Here is a 21,062-nt window from a genome sequence, read left to right as displayed (position 1 = left end):
TGATGTGGTAATCCCATTTTAATTTATTGTTACAACACAGATAACACAGATAAGATCTATACCGAAATCGGGATCTATAGGTTTGTCCTTAATGGTTGTAGTTGCCGAAGCGTTTTTACAGCACTTATTATTGCTGAGGTTGGTCATTTTTTGCCAAAGACTTACAGAAGGTATGTAGATGACAGTCATGCAAGATTCAACTCAATACAAAATCATGATAAGTTTCTGGAGTTGTTAAATGAACAAGATCCAGCAATAAAATATACTTCAGAAAAAGAAAACATTAAAAAGGAATTAAACTTCTTGGATATAACTGTAACTAATACTAATAACTCATATTATAACTTCAAAATCCATCGAAAATCGGCTATCACTAATATACAAATAAAACCTACATCAAACGTTAATCCAAAAATAGTTATGGGTGTTTTTAAAGGTTTTTACCTCGTGCCGCTAAAATTTGTTCCAAAAAATATCTTGATGATGAAATACAGTTTTTAGTAAATATGTTTGCAGAAAATGGACACGATAGATTAAAGCTTGAAACAACTGCTAAGAACTATATTCAGAAAAGAATCAACTTTTCTAAAATAAATTATAATAAAACAGAAACATTTTAATATACAGTTAAACTTCCATGGCTACCAAGAATAGGTCCAAAACTAAGAAAAGAACTTAAAGCTTACAACGTCAGAATAATATTTACTACACCACCTACGTTAAAAAACATCTTATGCAACAACAAGTCAAAGTTAATTCCAAATAGCTATCCCGGTGTCTATAAACTCACATGCTCTTGTGGCAGTATAATACATTAGTGAAACAAAAAAGAAGATTTTAACGAGATGCATTGAACATCAAAAAAACTATTTAAAAGGTAAATGGGATGCATCTGGTGCAATTGAACATGGTCGAGAATGTAATGGTATGTTTGATTGGTCAAATTCGAAAACTCTAGCAATAAAATCAGAGTATGATGAACGTAAAGTTAGAGAATCACTTGAAATTAATTACGCCTCAACATACCAAGAAATAAAACATGCTCCAATACTTCTCAACCGTGACAATGGCATTAAAATTTCTACAAACAGTTGGAGACCTCTGTTTAAAAAAATATCCAAAAAAAGGAGTCAAATAATATTTGCTAGTTTTATATTTACGTTATTATGTAATCATTTATGGCTTCTTTTTAATGTCTTCTTTGACGTTTTTAAGTAATATTTGAACGGTTTTTTTGTATTATTTTACGTCTTATGACCATCTGTGCAAAAGCAGATCAAAATAATACGAAGAATAAATTTAGTTTGTACGCAACTGTTTTTTATGCTTTATATTCAAAAATATATGTATATATATTCACTTACAACAAGATATGACATTGAAACATATATATATATATATATATATATATATATATATATATATATATATATATATATATATATATATATATATATATGTATGTATAAATATATATATATATGTATATATACGTATATATACGTATATACATATATATATATATATACATGCATATAAAAATATATACATATGCATGTATATATTTATATATATATATGTGCTTTATATATAAGCATATATATTATCTATATAACACCTCATAAATAAAATTTTGAACAAAATTTAAAAATTAATATTTTAAGAACTAATAAGTTTTATTATTTAATATTTCAACTGTTAATATGTTAGTATACGTAGTTTATAAATATATTAGAATAATTATTTCAAATACCATATTTAGCAATATTATAAAGTTTTTTTGAAAGATGTTTTATTTGAGTAAGGAAAATTTCTTTATTCATCTTTGAATAACAATATCTAATTCTTGCTTCAAGCTATTCCGAATTCTCAGCTCTCCAATTATTCTATTACACTAACCGTTTTAAATCACCCCAAAAGTTTTCAATTGGCCTTTCTTCTGGAACGTTAGCTGGATTTATATCTTTGGGTACAACTTTGATTTTTTTCAATTTTAAAAAGTCGATGACTGACTTTGCGTAATGTGATCGAGCTAGATCAGGCCAGAAGATAAACTCATTGTCTTTTTTATAATATTCTGATACTAGAGGAAGTGAATTTTTTTCCAGTATCTCTTTATAAGTGGTTGATTGTCTGCTTACTGGTTGATTGCCTGCTTACTGTGATGAATATAAAGATGATATGACTAATGTGCTATTGTTAAAGGTAAAATAGCTTTCATCATCCGTAACAAAATCCAAGTTTTTATAATTTTCGTATAATTTACGACATTTAGGACGCATAGCTTTTGTTGTTGATTTGTTGATTGCCTGCTTACTGTGATGAATATAAAGATGATATGACTAATGTGCTATTGTTAAAGGTAAAATAGCTTTCATCATCCGTAACAAAATCCAAGTTTTTATAATTTTCGTATAATTTACGACATTTAGGACGCATAGCTTTTGTTGTTGATTTGTTTTTTTGAAAGTTCGAATGTTAGTCATTGTTTTTTCATACTTGGGAAATTCGAGTTTGACTACAGTTAAAAACTTAAGCTACTTTCTTTTGGGAGCACCCTGACTTATTTTTAAAAAATGCAGCAATCTTTAGAATATTTTCTTTAGTAGCTACCTTAGCGGTTCGACCACTTCCAACTTTTCTTTTTAGAGATTCATTCTCCAATTTTACGATTTTATCGTAAGCAGTTGATCTGGGTAAACCCCATTCCATAAACTGCTTAGCAACAAACGCTTTACCTTTTTCTCGATTTTTTTGGAAAAAAATTTCCATAATTTTTTCGAGGTCCTTTACTTTGACCATTTTATTTTCAATATTTAAATAATATTTTTAACTTAATTAAATTAAATTTAAATAGATTATAAAATCCTCTTTCAAATAAGTATAAAGGTTTTTTGCGTGCATGAAATAAATTACATAATAAATGCAATTAAAATTTGTCTGAAATTTTATTTATAGGGTGCTTTATATATATATATATATATATATATATATATATATATATATATATATATATATATATATATATATATATATATATATATAGATATAGATATAGATGTAGATATATACATATATTTATTTATATATATATGTATGTATATATATATATATATATTTATGTATGTATATATATATATATATATATATGTATGTATATATATATATATATATTTATGTATGTATATATATATATATATATATGTATGTATATATATATATATTTATGTATGTATATAATATATATATATGTATATATATATATGTTTGTGTAAATATTTATGTATGTATATATATATATATATGTATGTATATATATATATATATATTTATGTATGTATATATATATATATATTTATGTATGTATATAATATATATATATATATGTATATATATATATGTTTGTGTAAATATATATATGTTTGTGTAAATATATATGTATGTATATATTTATACATGTAAATTTACATATATATATATATATATATATATATATATATATATATATATATATATATATATATATATATATATATATATATATATATATATATGTATATATATATATATATATATATAGATAGATAGATAGATAGATAGATATAGATATATACATATATTTATATATATATGTATGTATATATATATATATATGTTTGTGTATATATATATACGTATGTATATATTTATACATGTAAATTTACATATATATATATATATATATGTATATATATATATATATATATATATATATATATATATATATATATATATATATATATATATATATATATATATATATGTATATATATATATAGAACCCTTAGATGTTGTCCGAAAGTTTTTTCCATATTTTGTTGACAAAAAGTAAAAATTAAAATGCAAGACCGGAATTTTTTTTTTTTAATAATGATAGACTGCCTGCCCCAACCAAACCCTCAGTCGATGTAGCAGCACTCCCTTGCAGGTCAGGCTATTTGTCAGTCGATGTAGCAGCACTCCCTTGCGAGTCAGGCTATTTGTCAGTCGATGTAGCAGCACTCCCATGCGAGTCAGGCTATTTTTCAGTCGATGTAGCAGCACTCCCTTGCGAGTCAGGCTATAAGATAGTCGATGTAGCAACACTCCGCGCATGATTTACAGTAAAAAAAATAAAAATAAAAACATTTTATTAAAAAAAATTAAAATAAAAACATTTTATTAAAAAAAATTAAAATAAAAACATTCTTTATATTGTTAAAAACATTCAAAATGTTTTAAAAACATTCAAAATGTTTTAAAAACATTCAAAATGTTTTAAAAACATTCAGAATGTTTTTAAAAACATTCTGGTCAATTAAATTTGAGTTTTTGTGGTTTTTTTAAAAAACGATTAATTTGTAATTAAATTAATGGTTTTTACTTTCGTCCAACACGGAAATGTTGGACGAAAGTTAAAAGTAATTAAAAGTGACGTATATGTTGGCGTAAGAATCACTTTTTTCCTTCCGCTCTTCTTAAAGCCAACAAACTATAGATCTATATATATATATATATATGTATATATATATATAGATATAGATATATACATAAATTTATTTATATATATATGTATGTATATATATATGTTTGTGTATATATATATATACGTATGTATATATTTATACATGTAAATTTACATATATATATATATATATATATATATATATATATATATATATATATATATATATATATATATATATATATATATGTATGTATGTATATATGTATACATATATATATATATATATATATATATATATATATATATATATATATATATATATATATATATATATATATATATATATATATATATATGTATATATATACATATATTCGTATATGTATATATATACATATATTCATATATATATATATATATATATATATATATATATATATATATATATATATATATATATATATATATATTCATATATGTATATATATACATATATTCATGTATATATATACATATATAAATATATACAAGCATATATATATACGTATGTATATTTTTATATATGTGTATATATATATTTATATATATATTAATATGTATACATGTATATATATGTATATATATATTTATATATATACATATATTTATTTACATATATATATATATATATGTATATATATATATGTATATATATATATATATATATATATATATATATATATAAATATATATCTTTATGTTATATGTATCTTTGACAACTTGTTTATATTTAAACTTTTTACTTGCAAATCTAAACGTATAACATTATTTTTTTTTTTTTTTTCTATGCTTTTTTTATTTATTGAAAGTTCTTTTTTTTACCATTGATTTTTAATGCAGTGCTTTTGTATCCTTAAAACATTTTGTATAAGTGGAGTTTCAAAATAGATGGGCTGCAGCTGTTTAGCTAGAAAATTTTAATGGGAAAAAGCAAAAAGCGGGTGTCTTGGTGCCAGTAAGATGGTTAGACAAGGCAGATAAAAAATTTTATTGGCCACAAGGCATAAATGTACTGAAAGACTAAAGTTCTCCACCAAACAAAGAGCTATGGTATTAAGACGATCTAGTTTCAATTAAGTAAGTCGCACGTAAGTGTTTTAAACAGTTTTACCGTTTAAATTTGGATTTTGTCACATGAAGAAGGCTAAAATATGCATATCGTTAGAATTTACAAGCATTTGATATTATGTCACCCATTTTTTTATTGTGTTGTGCTTGAAGAACATTTTTTGATAGATATTAAATTAACATATTTATTTCTAGACGAAAATGAAACCTGTAATCAACTTCTGTCTGTATTTACTTATTCAAGTGCCAGTGAAATGGACAATAGAAAAGAAAAAGCATTCAGTAAGCTTGCAATTTATTTTTTCAAAATGTTTTTAAATGATCTAAATAATTTTGTTGTTTATATTTGTTGAATGATGAAATTTTTAAGACAAAAGATTGGCTCTTTAACTTTTATGTTAAAGTTGTTATTTCCTTGTTAACTGCTGTCTATCGTTAACAAAGCAAGTAAAAAATGCACATAATGACAACAGGTTTATCTTTAGAATTGTCTGCAAAACTTTTGGTTTGGATAAAAAAGATTAAGTGAAAATGATACTGGAAAGGTACACTTTCTTATAGCTAAACATCATTGCAGCTTTCTAATCTCTTTATTTTTGTTTATGTGTATTTCATCTGTGTTGCTAATGATATCGTCAGTTTTTATAATTTTATGTTGTTAAGTAATGCATCATTATGTTTCATGCTAAAATAGAGCTTTGAATAATACTTTTATCCAGTTTAAATAAATAACAACTCTTAATGTGTATTAGCTGAATTATCATTTCGTTTTTGATAGTCTTTAGTCAATAACGGATTTTTAAATTGTTATAGGTGTACAACATTTAATTTCAGCAAAATTAGATTAAAAAGTCAAGTCGTAGAAGACATAAAAATATCAATATCTGTTTTCAATAACTTGGCTTTCATAGCAAATCTAAGAGGTGCAAATGTTTAGCTTGGTATAAGTACTACATAATAAAATACATCGATGTACAGTCATTTTTATGGTCGTAAAAATTTTTAGCATTCTCATTTTTATATATTTTTAGACTACTGTTGAAATACTGTCCCAATTTAATCTAGTGGAGGCAAAAAGTAAGGACCACGCTGGAAAAAAGAACGGGGTTGAAAGGATCAGCCCTTTTTTAATTAATAGTCGGTAAGTCTAATGTGTTTCACTCAGCTGATTAAATATCATTTGCTTTTTTGTATTACATTAAAACAAGAGACTGTTTTTCATGTTCACTTATTTTTTAGAAGTCGTAGCCAACTCGTATGAAAAGAGTTCTCGGCGTGAAATAGTTAATTTTATTCATTCTCGACGTGAAATAGTTAATTTTATTAAAACGCAACAACGCCAAGAAACAGAGCTCGCTCAAGAAACAAAAGAGAAAGATGAAAAAAATGATGAATCTGGAGATGAATCTGCAGATGATTCTTAAATAAATATATTCTGTTGAACAATACAGGGTTCCCACTCAGCATGCAAAGCATGCAATTGTATACATAGGCATGTAAAAGCATGCATTTTTGTTAACTAAGCATGCAAAAACAAAAATAATCAATTTTCAAGTTAAGTTTCTAAAAATTCATTTTTTTAAAAGACATTACAGTGTAGTTTTTGTATAAAATTTCATTTGAAAAGGAAATGTGTATTAATAAACAATGTTTTAATATTATTTACATTTTATTATTCATAATAATTTATACAATTAAATTTATTTAAAACTTCTTTTTGTTCAAAATATTTTGGTTAATTTAGATTTTCTAGATTTAATACAAACTAAAATATATAAATGGGTAAGACCACTTACCAAAAATCTTGGGAAAGTAGATTTAAATGGGTGACAGGTGTTGACAACAATTTAAGTTTAGCTCATTGCATTTGTCGTAAGACATTTTTCAGTATATCTGCCAGTGGCATTAGTCAACTTGTGAAGCACGATAAAGGTAAAAAACATGTTAGCAAAGATCCTTGTAAAGTATCAAACAACCAAAAGCAGTTCAATGAATCAGTTAGACTTTCAAATGTTGGATGTTCGAATGTCCATATAGATGATCAGATCTCTCATGCAGAAATTATGCAAGCTTTACATGTTGTCAATTGTAATTATAGTTTCAAGTCAACAGAAAATGACAATGCAAGATTTACATCTATGTTTCCTGATTCTGTTGTGGCAAAGCGTTACAAGCAAGGTGAATCAAAAATTAAATATCAAATACAATTTGGAATTGCCCCTTATGTTAAAAGTATGTTAAAATCTGATATTAAAAAAACACCATTTACTTTTAAGTTTGATGAAACAACAACTAAGCAAATAAAAAAACAGTATGATGGGTATCTCCAGTATTGGTCAAACAAAAAGGGAGAAATTGTAACTTCATATTGTGGTTCTCTGTTTATTGGTCATTGTGACCACAACCAACTAGTTGATCATTATTTTAAATTTGAAACTGACTTGGAGTTGGATTCTGCATATCTTTTACATGTTGGGATGGATGGGCCAAATGTTAACAAAGCCTTTGAAATGAAGTTATCACTGGATTTGAAGAAAAAGTCTGAAAATATTTTTATTGAGCTTGGTACATGTAATCTTCATAAAGTCCATACTGCTTTTAGAAAAGGCATTAAAAAGCTTTCCTTTGATTTAGATGAACTTTTTATTGATATTCACTTTTTTTTTAAGTTATCTAGTGCCAGACGAGAAGATTATGCTAATTTAGTCGATGTAACTAATTTGGTTGCTGAGTTTGCCAATAAACATATAGAAACGCGATGGCTTTCTATGAAATATGTTGCTGTTAGGACTTTGGAACAATGGGTGAACCTTAAAGAATATTTTTTAACATTTCTTCCAAAACAAAAAAACTTTAACGCTTTGTTTAAAACAGATAGATACAAAAGAATTTGTGAAGCTCTGCGCAATGATATTCAGACTCAAGGATATTTAGGTTTTTGTGCTTTCTCGGCACAAGATTTTGAAGCATTTTTAGTACAATTTCAAACAGAATCTCCAATGATTCACATGCTTTATCCTGGGATGTGTAAACTATTAAACTCTTTACTTCAAAAATTTATTCTTCCAAAAAAGTTAAAAAATGATAATGGAGAGTTCAAGTCACAGCCTGAACTTTTAATGATTGATTTCTACAAAATCGAAAACCATAGAAAATTAAGTTCAATTGAATTAGGAACAAAAGTCAAATTGCTGTTGCATGGAGCTGCTCTACCTAATTCAGTAGATGAAAAATTTAGGACCGAGTGCAAAGAGTTTTATATTGCTTCTGCATCGTATTTACAAGAAAACTTACCTTTTCGTGTTTCACTTTTAAAGCATGCTCAATTTTTACATCCAAAAAAGCGTATTGCTCCAGGTGCTACAAGTGCAATATCTAATTTAGCATTGAAAGTCGCTTCAGTTCTAGAAAAACAACTTGGCCCGGTTTTTCATCTAAATGATATTTCTTCAACCAAAGAATCACTGTGTGATAAAGTTGGAGATCAATGGTTGTCTTATCAGAATGAGGTAATCCCAGAACACTTTTATATAAATTCACAACTACCTATTGCATCTGTCGCTCAACAGCAAACATCATATTGGTCTTATGCTTTTAGTACTTGTTATTTAAATAGTATAAGCAAACAATCCAAATATAAGTGAATAGATAATTATTGGAGTCAAGTGGGCACTATATGTGATGAAGCAGGCAATTTAAAATTCCCTCAGCTGCTTGAACTTGTTAAGTGTGTTTTAACTCTTAGTCATGGCAACAGTTCACCCGAAAGAGGATTTTCTATAAATAAGAATTTTATAGAAGGTCACAGTACCAACTTAAAAGAGGACACTATTGTTGCATTGAGATTAGGTATGGTTTAAATAACAATAATTTTATCTTTTTCTTTTTTAGTAATATTACAACATTTTATGATAAATAGTTTGATTTATTGCAATACTTTTTTAGTTAAAGATGAACTTAATCAAGTAGGTGGAGTTATGAATTTTCCAATAACAAGTAACTTAATTAAATGTTGTAAAGAGTCTCATCAAAGATATAAAGTTTATTTAGCTGAGCAAACTAAATTAGTAAAGGCTTAATCAGAAAAAGTAAAGCAAACAGAGTTGCTGACAAAATCTTTACAACAGCGAAAAACAGATCTAGAACTTATTGAAGCAGATATAAGGTATATTGTTTACCATTTTTTTAACAAAATTTGGATATTTTCTTTATTTTATTGTTTGAATTTTGTCATTGAATAAAAACATAACTAGTAGGACTTTTTTTGAACAAAATATTTAAATTTTATTACATAAAGGGTATGCAAAGCTGGCATCGAGGTTGCAGAAACTGCTATTGATGAAGGTAATGGAAAACTTCAGCAAGCGCTACTCAAAGTAAAGTTAGATAGAACTGTATGCCAAACTTCACAAGCTATGATTGACATGGGAATAAAGCGTAAAAGGGAATTACAAATAAATCTTGACAATTTAGAAAAAAAGAAAAAATTAGTGAAATAAAGTTCTAATGAAAAAACATTTTTTTCTTAACTTTTTATGTTATTTTTTATCAAACTTTATAAATTTTGGAACATATAATATATTATTTAATTATATTAATATACTATAATACTAAGTACATTTGTTTTGAGTCTAAAATATAAAAGAAACCTGTTTTAATGCAAGATAGTTATTAAAACTAAAAGTAAACTTTAACAGTTATTGTTGTTAACATGAGTTTGTGTTGAGTGTTATGTGTTGACTCAAATTTTGTTGTCTTTGTTATATATATATATATATATATATATATATATATATATATATATATATATATATATATATATATATATTATTGTTAATTTTGTCTTTTTTTGTGATTTCCATATATACATACTTTATCGTTAATTTTTTCTTTTTTGATTTTCCGTAGAATTTGAACTAATTCCAAAGTAATGAAAAATATGTTTTCTATGATAATTTAAAAATAATAAAAATTTACAATATGTTTTTGCAGCATACTTATATTTTAGTATAAGGTTTTGTTGATAATACTTCAAGCATTTATATACAATTTAAAATTGATTCTATACTCATCAGTTTTAAGTTTCTTTTATATTTAATATAAAATTAAAAAATCCAAATACTATTATGAATTTATACATATACATATACACTATATATATATATATATATATATATATATATATATATATATATATATATATATATATATATATATATATATATATATATATATATATATATATATATATATATATATATATATATATATATATATATATATATATATATATATATATATATATATATATATATATATATATATATATATATGTATATATATATATATATATATATATATATATATATAATATATATATATATATATATATATATATATATATATATATATATATATATATATATATATATATATATGTATATATATATATATATATATATATATATATATATATATATATATATATAATAGAGTGCGTGCAAAAACATGCAAATTTTTAAAAAGAAGCATGTAAAAGCATGCAACATAATTAATAAATAGCATGCAAAAGCATGCAATTTTAGTAAAAAGTAGCATGCAAAGGCATGCAAATTCATAAATGTTGGCTGGGAACCCTGACAATACTGCTGTTTTATTTATAGATAATTCTCCTATGTTTAAACAGATGTAGAAAATACTTCCTCTTTTATATTGATACCTAAAAGAGATGTTTTTATCGGCATCGGAAAGAGCTTTTTGTCATACTTTGTATGAAGAGCTGTTATCATCTTCATTTAATGAAAACAGCTTTTCATATATGAAAAGCAGTAATACATGTACTATTACTGCTTTTCATATATGAAAAGCAGTAATAGTACATCGGATGTTATAATATACTTATAAGAATGACAAAAAAAATTCTTTCCAACGTCAAGAAAAAACCTTTTTAGATATGCATAATGGATTAACAAGGACGCCTTAAAGACGCATTTTTATGTATTTTTATAACAAGGTAAAGACAAAAAGACGTCTTTTGAGGCGTCGAAAAAGATGTCTTTTAGATTTGCATAATCGACTAAAAAAAGACGCCTTAAAGACATCGTCAATAAGACTTTTAAAAACGTCTTTTCGACGTCTTTTTTCCCACTGGGTGGTGTCATGGCGTTAAAAAGTGAATTGTTTTGCAAAAGCTAAGCGGACAAGATTTATTTTAAATATTCTAGGCTTTAATTATAAATTTAAAACTAATTGTGAATTCGGACTAATTATTCACACATTAATTCACCAACAACATGAATTTAATGCAGGTGGGGGTTAGTATTTTTATCCACAATTCTCTAAATTATATTTTACGTTACGACCTGTGTATTAATGAAACAGATTGTGAATCATACATTGAATTAGTCAATAAAACTGAAAAAAACAGAAACAACTTTTTGATATTACTATCTGCTAATATCGAAAAGTTCAAAACTCATCTTCAAACATAAACAAAACTACAAATTCGAGAAAATATATTTGTTTGGTTGGATCATAACATCAACCTGATCAACTATGCTTCATATACTGATGCTAAGAACTTTATAAACAAATCAACTAGAGTTACAACTAGGTCTTCTACTCAACATAATCACAAACAACTTTCATGATAAACCCCTTATACAGGTATAACTCAGACCGATTTATCGAATCGTTCCTACATTATTGTGCGCCACGGCCGCTCAATAAGATTTTAATTAACAATGTTGACAAAAAAAACTTCAGCGACAAATCAATAAAAACTTCTTAAAACGATTTAAAAACTGTTTAAAAAATTGCGTTGATTGGAAGCTGTTTTTACAATCGAGATTAACAACGCCTACAAATTGTTTTTTGTTCAAATTTGCAAATAGTATGAAACAGCGTTTCCAGAAGAAAAAAATCATAAATACCAAGTTTACGGCGATCTATCCTGCAGGCCTTGCCAACGCGCAAACGACATCTGACTGGGGGCCTATTTTATAAATAGCAAAAACTAAAAAAATCGGTTTAGTAATTTTATTTTAACTCTATAAACTTTTTTCTCCCAAAAAGATTTACTTTATAATTAAAAAATGAAACTAAAACAAAACATAAATTATATATATATATATATATATATATATATATATATATATATATATATATATATATATATATATATATATAATCAACAAAAAAGTTTAAAAAGTTTAATTAAATAAAATATATATATATTTTTGTTTTTAAATTTGTCAAAGAATTCACGACAATTTCAATATTTTTTGAGCTGGTTCTTTATTTGAATGCGGAGTCAGAATTTTACATAAATTGTTCAAAAAAATATTTGAAAGAATATTTCCATGGTGTTGCTGCATCTCAAAACTCTGAAATCATCATTAGAATAATGCTTAATGATACTCTGCATAGTCTATCCTTAATTGCATTTAAAACTATAAAAGAAAATATTACCCATTGACAGGTATTATTTGTGGGAATATTTAGCCCACCACGGTGCATTGAGTCTACGTGTCTGTGACAAAACCATTAGGTCTTGTCACACAGAACCGCTGATGAAGAACTTGAAACTTTATACAAGTATAAAAGTCGTTATACAAAGTATAAAAGTCGTTTACAAAGTATAAAAGTCGTTATACAAATAAAAAGAAAGCGGACACTCGCAAAGAACCATCAAGTCTTCATCAAGAACCGCTCGTAAATTTAAAAATCTCATGAAAATCAAATGCGTACATACATGGTCAAGTGTATACATATACATATTTAGTTGCATCACTGCATAAAAAATAAAAAAGTAAATTATTTAATATTTAAAAATACAAAAATATATCATAAATAGACAAAATGATATCCTTAAGCTTTTTTTGAATGAGAAGTAACTCTATTCCAAAGAAAAATCAAAAAGTTTTAAAACAATTTTATTCCAAAGAGAAGCTCCACCAAATGAAATGCTTGATTTTCTAAAATTAGTTTGAAAGAATGGTTGACAAATGAAATTATCATTTCTTAAGTTGTATTTATTTTAATCTCTTAAGGTATATAAATTATGGAAAGAAACTGGGTTGGAGTTAGTTTTACATTTGTACAAAAAAAAAATAATATTAAAAACATTTAGCTGATATATATCAAGAATTTTAATTTCAAGTAAAAGAGGCTTGGCATGAGTAAATCTATCTTTAAAATTAATAAGACGAGCAAGATGCTTTTGTTGACGACAAGGTCTAAGTTTGGAATATTTGCATAGCTTAAATGATAATGGATAAAGGAGTAATATATATATATTTTTAATTTTATTTAGGTGCCCCATGAAGTCCTTACGGTCTTATCACAGAGCACAGCGGATGAGCATTTAGTTGGAAGTTCACGCCTTCTTCGTAACCAATGTCTCAAAACTTGCCCAGAGGTGGGGTTTAAACCACGGATCCTTAATTTCTGAGGCGAGTGCGCAATATAATTGAGTTAAACTACGTTTATTTAAAGCACTTCTATCTTTATACAATATTCCTATACTTTTAGCAACTTTATTACATAAGAACTCTATGTGATATTTCCAATTAAAGTTTTTATTGATATAGATACCCAAAAAGTTTGTATTAATTACTCTTTTTATTAGAATTTTGTCATTAAAAAATAATGGTAAATCGCAAGGCAGAAGTTTTTTTTTTAGAAGCTGGATGAAAAAGTATCCAATAAGTTTTTTCAACATTAACTGAAAGCTTGTTTATTTTAAACCATTCAGAAATTTTTGTTAATTCAATATTCATATTTTGAAATAATGTTTTAATGTTGTTATCAGATAAAAAGAGGTTAGTGTCATCTGCCCATGACAGCAATCAAGTTTGAAGCTTTATGTAAGCCATTGATGTAAATAAGAAAGAGAAGGGGTCCAAGTATAGAACCTTGGGGAACACCACCACTTATATTTAATAGATTGGATGGGTCAGTTAAATTACTTTAAAAAAACTGTTTATGGTTGCTTAAATAACTTTTAAGTTACAGTAAAATATTTACTGTTACTTAAAAGTGAGAGTAAATATTTTACTGTTACTTAAAAGCTATTTAATTTCTTCCTTTAATTCCATAATATTCAAGTTTTTTTAGGAGTATTTTATGAATATTGTATCAAAAGCTTTTGATAAATCTAGGAAAACTCCCTACGTGAATTGAGAATTTTCAAAAGATTTAGAAATATTGCAAATAATTTGGATTATTGCATGTTCTGTGGAGTTATTTTTTATTGAATCCGTATTGATTAACATATAGTATATTATTTGAAGAAAGGTGGTTATAAATTACGTTATATAAAAGTCTCTCTAAAAATTTAGAAAAAACAGACAAAACAGAAATTGTGCGATAATTAGAAACATTGGTTGCATCACCAGCTTTGAAAATCGGTGTCACTTTAGCTATTTTGAGAAAATCAAGAAAAACGCCCTGTTTTATTGAAAAATGTAAAACTTTAAATAGTACTTCTTTTAGGGGTTTATATGACTCGATGACAACATTACCATTTATATTATCATGACCAGCTGATTTATTACACTTAAGCATTTTTTAAGATTACTCAAAATCTTCATAAGATAATTCATAAGATGTTAAGACCATACTCATCTATTTTATTAGTCACAAAAGGATTTTTATAAGCTAGACTAGGGCTAACTGAAACAAAAAAATTAAATTTAATTCACTAATTATTACAGTTGAATCAGAGGAAAATTCATCATTAATTTTTATAGTTTTGGGCAGTGAGCATGGTTTTTTTTTCTGCATGCCAGTAAGTTCTCAAATAATTTGTTTTATGCGTATACAATCATCTTAATGCGTATACAATCATCTCAATGCGTTTACAATCATCTTAATGCGTATACAATCATCTCAATGCGTATACAATCATCTCAATGCGTATACAATCATCTCAAGTAAATTTAAGTAGTTCAATAATTTAAAATTTTTCCTTTGTATTTCAAATTTTTTCGTATATTTTTTATAAAGAGTCTTACTTTAGTTTGTTTTGGTTAAGTACTTGGTATAAAATTTTTTCTTAATTTTAGAGGATCTTCTAATATCTTGGTTTTTTTTATTTAATGTACATTTTGGAAAGCTTACGTCATTTGTTTCATAAAAAGTTTTAAAGAAAGTGTCATAAATTTGATTAGCGTCTGTAGATACTTTAGTTTGATTCCAATGAAGCATCTAAACTTAAACACACTTTTATTCATACTTATATACGTTATGGAACTATTGCCTGGGGAAGCACTGATAAAAACAAGTTACAATCAAATAGTAGCATTAATTATACCAATGAAATTCAAGTGATGTTGTTAAAAATTCATCTGGTGATTATGTTAGTTATAAAATTTTATATTTGTATATACTTTTTTTATTCAAGAATTTTTGTTTATATATTTCTTTAACAACTTAGTAATAGTAAGCATTTTAACACTTCTTTATTATTTTTATTTCTTTATTCTCTTAGTTATTTTCTACTTCATTTCTAATTTTTAAATGTCGCGATTATGTAAAGTTTTTAAATGTCGCGGTTATGTAAAGTTTTTAAATGTCACGGTTATGTAAAGTTTTTAAAGTAGAACTCGGCGATGAAGCAAAATGTGCCTTCTTCTTGCTCTAGCCATTAGTTTTATTTTATTATTATATAACATATATATTTTTATTATTATATACATATTATATAACATATATTATATAATATTTTTAGAAAAAATGAGCAGAAATCCGTGTAAAAGCTTGTTCGTTAGAAAACAATTAAACAAAATACTTCTTTTTTTTTTTTAGGTGCCCCAAGAAGTCCTAACGGTCTTGTCACAGAGCACCGCGGAAGTGCATTTAACCAGGAAGTTTACGCCTCCTTCCTTACCGTGACGCGAAAATTTATCCAGAGGTCGTTTCGAACCTGGATCTCCTGCTTATAAAGCAAGCGCTCTAACCACTGCGCCACGGCCGCATATAATTTATCGATCATGAAACATCCACCGAATCAGATGATATGGGAATCATGAGCAAAAACAGTGCCAATGAATTATATTTTTTAACTCCTGGGAATTGAATGAAAAAAACTATAAATTAACAGTGTGTTGAATTGTTCAGAAAAAAAGTTGAATCTGCATATGGCTATCTACATTTTCATGCATGTTGCCACTCTATGCGACCGATCCAAGAATGTAAAGGATATTTTAACAAAATACTGCGTAAAAAGTCCTGGAATGGCTGAACAATAGTTCGGACTTAAACCCAATAGAAAATTTGTTGTATCAAAAGAAGAATTTAGTAGCCGAAAGACAACCTCCTAGCGCCCATTAATAGTCATATTTATGTTACCATAAATTTATGTTTTTCTGATGAACTCCGTTTTCTGAGAAAGGGGGGGGGGGGGGTCCGATACTTTTGCAAATGACTGTAAGGACCACTTTTGCATCTGTATATAAAAATGACCAGTGGTAAAGTTAATGCATAGTCAAAATTAAACTTTGTTTGTCACCACAAATAGTCTCCTTATTTTATTTTTTCTGATCAGGCCCTAGGCAGATTCAAATTTTGGGGCCTCTAAAATGATACATTAATCCTTTATTCAAGAATCAAGAATGTACTTTTAAAAGCAACTTCAAATAATGACACTCAATCAAATTTAAAAAAAGGACTTCGGTATGTGAAAATATGTTTTATTTTCAAATTTTACATTAACTTTTTTCTACACTTTTCCTTAGCAAATTCTTCAATCAATTCGTCGAAATCAATTTTTTTCATCAAATGTAATGTATACTTGATAGCAATCAAAGACTATTTAATGTATTTTGTATAATAGTTGATCTTAAATAATTTTTCGTAAGTCTTAACTTTGAAAAACTTCGTTCTCCAGAACAGTTAGTGAGCATCAAACATAAATAGATTCTTAAAATTGTTTCGGAATTTGGAAACACAATTTCCATTTTTTTTTTCTTTAATAATTTTATATAATGATAAATGACTTATAGGTAAATCTTCACTTTTGCAGGTTAACTTAATATAATTATGTAAATGAATTAGTTCATTATACAAAGCTTCATCGATGTCTTCACTGTATTGCTCTATAATTTTTTGAACGTTAGTTTTTAAATCCTCATGTGATATGTTTAAATTTGTCAAAAATCCAAATAGTGCGAAAATATCCTGATAAGCTTTAGCCTGTTTTTTTAAGTTTACACTGAGTATTTTCAAACTTTTCTCAAATATATTTGTTTGAAATGCTTCTTTAGGAGTCAATTTGGTTTGTGGTGTTTGAGATTCATCAGGAAATCTTTTGTTTGTTCGTTGCCTTGTGTATCGGTGTCTGGAAGCAACTTTTTTCGCTTCCGTTTCAATGACATTATAATCGCCAACTAATTTATCAAAAAAATTACCAAGAGATAAGTATAAATACGAACAAGTGTCTAGGGTAATTTTTGAATCTTGTAGATATTTTGAAACTAAGTTTATTCGACTCAGGACGGTGTTTCAAAAAACTGTTTGTAATGCAAATTCAAAATCGTCCATCTTTTCAATCAGATTATGTGCCTCCGCTCTCGAATTCGATTCAAAACTTGAATCTTCCGCGGTTTCATTCAAAGAATCTTCTATATCTTCGTAGTTACGATATATTGTATTCACAGATTCTGCACGAGCACTCCATCGGGTTTTAGACAAAGATTTAACAGACCTATCCGAAAATTTCTCAAGAACGACCCATCGTTTGGTTGATGACGAAAAAAAGTTATATATTTGTTGATCTATTCCGAAAAAATTAATTAATTCTATACAACAATCAACACCAGATAAACCCACTAAATTTAATGAATACCCAGCACACGGCAAAAAGATGGCCAACTTATTGATATTCAAAATTTTCGTCTTCATATCTTTATATTTTCCAGACATGTTTGGCGCGTTGTCATATGATTGTGGTCTACAGTTGATGGTTTCTTCAGCTAATTTCTCACCCGAGTGATCTCAACTTGCACAAAATTGATAAATCTTTGAATTGGTTCAAATGTTATATCATCAACATATCTCAAGATAATACAAAGCTGATCTTTGTGACTAATGTCTGGTGTAGAATTGACGGATAAACCAAAATATTTTGAATTTTTTACTTCGTTGCTAATCGACTGTAAAACTTTTTTGGCCATCAGTGCAACGAGTTCGTCACAAACAGTCTTTGACAAATAATTAGTTTTTCCAGATCCAACATTTCCATAATTTTTCACATGCTCAGATAGAAAAGGGTCGAACATCGAAATAAGCTCCAGTAATCCTATAAAATTGCCATTGAATTCTTTGCTGAAACTTTCGTTGGATCCTCTGAAAGCCAAGTTTTTTTCTATTAAAGTACAAATCACTGCTACTACTCGTTTCAAAACTTGTCGCAAGTAATTTCGTTCCTTTCTGATTTCAGAGTCCAACTGAACTTTTAAACTATAATCATTTTAACGCTCTAAATACTTCATCAAAGCTTCTCTATGTTCGGTGAATTCTCATGACTTTTTAACGATGAAAACAAATTCTTCCAGTCTCTAAATCCATGCGTTGCTAGGGCGAACTGAGAAACTCTAAACAGCTTGCACACAAAACAAAACACACTACCTAGTGATGGAGAATATATTAACCATTCTCGTTTAAATTCTTCACCATTGGCTTTTTTGCTAGTGAAAAGGTTTTTTGAGCAATAGCGATCGTTTTCTGCATACGACGTTTTTGAAGCCAAAAATGTGTCATTTATATTTTGACAGACTTTAGGCCCCCTTTGAATCCATAATTCAACATCCTCCTTAGACAAATCAGCCCATAGTCCGGCATCACTCTGTCTATTAATTTGAACACTCAGATCATTAAAGGTTATTGCACTTATTGGAGATGATTCACAACAAGCTAGAGTTGATGTTTCAGTGATTGCTGACAAATTATTTGTTTCCAATCCAATAGCATTTTCATTTACTTTAATGAAAAACTGATCAAGCTTTGGTAATTTTTTGACTTCCTCATCTTTTTCAGCTTTTTTCTGACGTTTTTGAGCTCCGCTTTCATATGCATTTCATCTTCATTTTTTAGTTTTTTCTATAATAAAGGAAAAAGTCAAATATTCTTATATTTCTCTGCTGAAATGAATAAAATAATGCGCTAATTAAATTCTTACATTAATTTATTGAATTGTACTATACTTAAAAAATCATTTTTAATCTAAGTTTCTAGTTTATTCTGTACAAATAGAATTCAAATTTCAACTTATTAAGTTGAAATTTGGTTTCTATTTGAAAATTTGATTATACCCTACATTATAATTTCACAAATTATGAATAAACAAGGAAGGGGTGTATGTTTTCACTAAAAAATTACTAAAGTAATTTTTAAGAGATGGCGCTCGTAGAAAAAACATGTTTTTCAAATTAATAATTTGAAATTATGAACGTTTATGTGCAAACTCACAATATATAAAGTATAATTTTTTTTCAACACAATTGTTGATTTTTTATCAAAAGTTTTCAATTCAAATATTTATTTGTTTCCGAATTGGATCTCCTGATGCTTGGGGGCTCCCAAAATTTTGGGGCCCTAGGCAGTGCCTAGTCTGCCTATAGGTAAATCCGGGTTTGTTTCTGATAAAACCAAACTTTGTAGTATATTGGTTTCCGTGACCCAATAAACATTTTGGTACTTAAATAGTTGTGTTCAACTAATTGACGCTGTACAACTTTACTAAGTCTTTGACCCTATGTTATTTAATTTTAAAGGATGAATGTTTAAATTTATTTTTGGGCTCTCCCCGACTTCCTCAAGATAACAATAAAAGACAAATATAATAATTTTAAATTCTATCTTTAAATTAATATCTTACCAACTCTTATTTTCATTTCAGAACTAGGTATATCATCATATTTCAGAACAAGGTATATCATTATATGTGCTGCAGACTATTTTACTTAGAAATTTAATAACAAGTTTGATAACTTTTAACTGCGAATACATCTCGTTACATCAGTATAACAATTTTAGCATAATAAATTCTAATATGTTTTTAGCATAATAAATTCTATAATGTTTATGCCATTCTTCAATTAATTCCAATTTTAATAGAGAGAACACACAATCTGAAATTACTTAGATTAAAAAACACTGTGGATTGATGCGGAGATAAATTATACATCATTTTACAAGTAAGAACTTAGATTATACCCAGTGATGGATCCAGGGGGGAGGGCGGGTATGGTATGAGGTATGCAACCCCCCACCACCACCACCACCACTACCACCCCCACCAGAATCTGAATGTCCTAAAATATCTTAGAAACGGAAGGACTTTTTTTTTTTAGAAGACGCAAATATGATACAAAATACAAAATAATTTTTGTATTTTGTATCATATTTTGTATCACATAAAAATAAAATATCCCCGCCCCCACCAAAAATTCACTATTGGTTATACACT

At 26.7% G+C, this 21,062-nt stretch overlaps 2 protein-coding genes across 2 annotated transcripts in view; one reads left to right on the top strand and one right to left on the bottom strand.

Annotated features, from left to right (window-relative positions):
* Nucleotides 1-10,207, top strand: part of LOC136081777 (uncharacterized) — an 18,898-nt gene extending 8,691 nt beyond the window's left edge. The window contains exons 3-9 of the mRNA XM_065799873.1: nucleotides 5,789-5,875; nucleotides 6,079-6,138; nucleotides 6,407-6,516; nucleotides 6,625-6,734; nucleotides 6,833-9,442; nucleotides 9,539-9,758; nucleotides 9,891-10,207. Of these exons, the coding sequence (XP_065655945.1) occupies nucleotides 7,372-9,237 (1,866 nt within the window). The 5' untranslated portion in view covers nucleotides 5,789-5,875; nucleotides 6,079-6,138; nucleotides 6,407-6,516; nucleotides 6,625-6,734; nucleotides 6,833-7,371 and the 3' untranslated portion in view covers nucleotides 9,238-9,442; nucleotides 9,539-9,758; nucleotides 9,891-10,207. The remainder of the gene's footprint in view (nucleotides 1-5,788; nucleotides 5,876-6,078; nucleotides 6,139-6,406; nucleotides 6,517-6,624; nucleotides 6,735-6,832; nucleotides 9,443-9,538; nucleotides 9,759-9,890) is intronic.
* Nucleotides 10,208-17,488: 7,281 nt separating this feature from the next.
* On the bottom strand, nucleotides 17,489-20,532 carry LOC136081333 (uncharacterized). The gene is made up of 6 exons (XM_065798643.1): nucleotides 20,476-20,532; nucleotides 20,243-20,346; nucleotides 19,246-19,656; nucleotides 18,580-19,054; nucleotides 18,184-18,466; nucleotides 17,489-17,982 (listed from the first exon to the last, which is right to left on the bottom strand). Exons 1-6 carry the CDS (start codon nucleotides 20,530-20,532, stop codon nucleotides 17,489-17,491), a joined length of 1,824 nt encoding a protein of 607 aa, XP_065654715.1.
* Between the last annotated feature and the right edge of the window lie 530 nt (nucleotides 20,533-21,062).

The sequence above is a fragment of the Hydra vulgaris genome, chromosome 06, assembly GCF_038396675.1.
Source record: "Hydra vulgaris chromosome 06, alternate assembly HydraT2T_AEP".
Lineage (NCBI taxonomy): Eukaryota > Metazoa > Cnidaria > Hydrozoa > Anthoathecata > Hydridae > Hydra > Hydra vulgaris.
This window is presented reverse-complemented; position numbering and strand designations above follow the sequence as displayed.